Source organism: Phanerochaete carnosa, assembly GCF_000300595.1.
Source record: "Phanerochaete carnosa HHB-10118-sp unplaced genomic scaffold PHACAscaffold_106, whole genome shotgun sequence".
In the NCBI taxonomy this organism is placed as follows: domain Eukaryota; kingdom Fungi; phylum Basidiomycota; class Agaricomycetes; order Polyporales; family Phanerochaetaceae; genus Phanerochaete; species Phanerochaete carnosa.
The window spans coordinates 4,243-7,836 of record NW_006767733.1 but is presented as its reverse complement, the minus strand read 5'-3'; the positions used below and the strand labels follow the sequence as shown (position 1 = coordinate 7,836).

Below are 3,594 nucleotides of genomic sequence, written 5' to 3'. Positions count from 1 at the left end.
GGCCCACGGCGCAGCTTCAAGTTCCTACTTCGCCAACATGGAGATACTTAGGAGAATCAGAGGTTAGATTGCATGTAATTGCTAGATACATGCGTACTGATTGATATTCTAGAATACACCCAAGGCTACTTCAAGTTGTCAGTCATACGTTTCTGAAGCCAGCCGCCAGTGTTCGATTTCAACCAGCCCGGCACGGGACCTTCCGCCCTGTTTCCAAAGAGTGAGACACGCGAGGGGAAATGTTTAGAACATCTCGGTGTGCTATAGTTGTTTGATACACTGGTATGAGCCTGACATTGCTCACACCCACACTACAGGGCCTCTGTTGATCCTGTCGGCTGGGATAGACAGACAGGGCTCGGAGGCGTAGCTCAAGCTCGGATTGTACTGGAGGAGCAAATAGAAGATCATCTTAAGCGCATAGTACTGGTGATAAAGCGTGAACTCAATACGCTTACCCCCATCAGACGTCTACCTACCGAGCTCCTTGTCGACATCTTCATGAGGCGGCTCTCGGGCGAAAAGGCAGCAAGACACAAAGCGTGCATACATCGCGACTATGTCCCACTCAGATGCGGGGATGCAAGGATATCGATTTTGCATGTATGCCACCAGTGTCGAGCTATCTGCCTGGGTGCCCCGCGTCTCTGGCGCGATGTCATGACCAACTTTTCAGAGGAGTGGATGCGAGAAGTCTTATCTAGATCTGGTAATATCCCGTTGGCGGTCCTCACCTATGGACAAGATTTGGCCCGCTGGAGTAAGACCGTCCAACTCGCACTCAACGAGCTTCCACGGACAGGATCACTGACGTTCTTCCGCTCAGATTTTGAATACCGCATGCTGACTTCCACTGCCCCTGTCCTCGAGTCCCTCACTTTCTATCAGACTGAATACGATCTTCCCCGCAATTTGGACTTATCCCGCCTGGCTCGTCTGAACCTTTATCGATGTAAATTCGCCTGGGAGCACCCCATTCTCGCGTCGAGCTTGGTACATCTGGACATCCGCTGTAATGCCCCCTACCTGCTACATCCACACCCTTCTCAACATGCCATTATTACAGTCCCTTCGCCTCCAGGATGCGCTTCCTCTTCCTCCTGCTCCGTTAGCACCCCTCAGCTTGAGCCAACGCGTTACGCTTCCCGAGCTGCGCCGGTTGACGTTAGGAGATACTGCGGCAGTGGTTGCATCCTTCCTCTACCACATCTCGTTCCCCTCCGAGTGCTCTTGCTCAAGGCAGTCCGCATGCGGATTATTCACGAGGATCCGAAGTGTCAGATTGACATGGAGGGGCTGTCAGCGTTTGGTGTAATGCTCGCCGAGCGAGAGGAGAAAGGCCACTTGCTGGAGCGGCTAATCCTCAATGAGTGTTTCAACCTGACAGAGAAGGATGTTCGAGAACTCCAAGATGTCGTGAGCAGTATTAGTGTAGAATGGGATGGATGCTGCAACGATGACTCCTCCATGTAGAATAATATTCACCTTCACCTTTCTCGATTGATACTCTGCAAATTCACTCGGAGGAGCAAACCAGGCAAAGTCTTGCAGTTCATGAAGGTACTATCCGAGGCGTGAGGTAATCAGATACCACTGGCGCAGCTTGAGATGCCGATCTGAGCGTTCGCGTTTTTTCGTTCAAAGCTGCCACATTCGCGCCAACACTCAGTGTCACCAACCAAGGCAGAGCGCGGAGAGATATTCGGGAGGATAGTATCGGAGGTCAGTGCTTTCATATTTGCTGAAAATGCGCGTACTGATAAAACTCACCCGTCGGACGTCTCTGGCCAGCCATTGGTATTCGATTTCGACCAGCTCAAGATAGGCCGCATTTGCTCGGTTTGTAAGGGAAGAGAGGATGTTTGGGACGTCTAGGTAGCATACGCCTGTTTTCCAGTCTGGTCTGAGCCGGGCATTGCTTACACTCAACCTTCAGAACTTTTGTTGGCTCCGCAAACTGGGACAGGCGGACAGAACCCAAAGACGCAGCTCAAGCTCGAGGTTTACTGGAGAAGCGAATCGAAGATTGCCTCACGCGCATAATACAGACGAAGCGCGAGCTCAATACGCTTACGCCAATTGCACATCTGCCTAACGAGCTCCTTGTTGAGATCTTTATGTGGCGGCTCTTGGACACGGCGGCAGCAGATCGAGAGGCCTACATGAAGCGCGACCGAGCTCTTCCGAAGCGTAAGGACACAAGTATGTCTATATCACAGGTATGCCATCAGTGGCGCGCCATCTGCCTGAGTACTCCGCTGCTTTGGTACCAGGTCTCAACCGACTTCCCGGAAAAGTGGATGCGCGAAGCCTTGTCAAGGTCTGGCGAAGTGCTATTGGAAGTGCTGATTAACAACCAAGAAGGAACTCTCGGGCGTAATATCATTTGGCTCGCACTCGATGAGCTGCCACGGATCAAGTCTCTGACATGGTTTCGAGTCTCGGACTTTGAGAAGCCCGAGGACAACTTGCCGACCCCTACTCTCCCTTTCCTTGAGTCTCTTGCGTTCTACAATACCACAAATGATCTTCCCCGTGGTCTGAAATTACCCCGCCTGACCCGTTTGGTAGCTCACAATTGCAGTCGCTTCACCTGGGACCACCCCATCCTCGTGCCGAGTTTGGCGCATCTGGATATCTCCGGTAGCCCTAACTGCGATCTTGCCCACATCCTTCGCGCCCTTCGCGGCATGCCGTTGTTACAGTCCCTACGCCTCGCGACCGTCGTCCCCCATCCTTTTGCTCCGCCGGCCCCCCTCTGTTCGAGCCAACGCATCGCACTTCCTGAACTACGACGGCTAATATTGGTGGATGACCTGAGCCAGGTCACATCCTTCATCTACCACGTCTCTCTCCCAGTGACCGCGTCTCTATACATTAAACCAAAAACAGAGCGTCCCTCTCGGTGGTTCTCTAAATACCTGTCTCCTGCTATCAGAGACAGATACGAGGCCGTTCTGAACACGACAACATGCAACATTTCGCACCCACTGCAGTCCATACACTACTCAAACACAGGTTACTGGAGGGCTTGGTCTGAAGTATATCCTGTGGAGTACCTCGACGAGATTGCCGCACGAGGGGACTGCGCGCCGGCTTTGCAGGTGTCCAATATACGCATACGGGTGGAAGAGGTAGCCGGCGATCTTACCGTTATCAACTCGATCTGCTCCGCTTTCCTGGAGAGGCACCGGATTACGAGTCTTTGTCTCGACCTTGGCGTAAGATCGTCGAGCCTGGGCGGGTGGGTCAAGCTGCTTGAAAACCTGCCGCGCCTCCGCGAACTTGCTATCATGCGGTATGGAGTTCGCGAGCTTGTCAGAGCTCTGTCTCACTCCACGCCACGCGCTACCGTCCTCCGTGACTCAGAAGCCTCTTCGTCCCTGGTTGTCCCGTCTCTCCAAGTGCTACTGCTCGAGGGGGCTGTCCGGCGGGTTTCCCAGGGTCCAGAGGTTGCTAGCGCTCTGTGCGATGCTCGCCGAGCGAGAAGAGAAGGGCTGCATGTTGGAGCGGCTGCTCCTCCGTAAATGTACCCTGACAGAGAAGAACATCCGAGAACTGCAAGATGTTGCGAAAAGCGTAAGAATGGGACGA

General features: G+C 53.3%; 2 protein-coding genes across 2 annotated transcripts; both read left to right on the top strand.

Moving 5' to 3' along the window:
• Positions 1-119: 119 nt before the first annotated feature.
• On the top strand, positions 120-1,549 carry PHACADRAFT_188989 (uncharacterized protein). The gene is made up of 2 exons (XM_007402335.1): positions 120-256; positions 318-1,549. Exons 1-2 carry the CDS (start codon positions 240-242, stop codon positions 1,471-1,473), a joined length of 1,173 nt encoding a protein of 390 aa, XP_007402397.1. The 5' UTR covers positions 120-239; the 3' UTR covers positions 1,474-1,549.
• A 655-nt stretch (positions 1,550-2,204) lies between these two features.
• PHACADRAFT_188988 (uncharacterized protein) lies at positions 2,205-3,527 on the top strand (the record flags this gene model as incomplete). Its single annotated transcript, XM_007402334.1, has 1 exon — positions 2,205-3,527. One exon carries the CDS (start codon positions 2,205-2,207, stop codon positions 3,525-3,527), a length of 1,323 nt encoding a protein of 440 aa, XP_007402396.1.
• Positions 3,528-3,594: the final 67 nt, after the last annotated feature.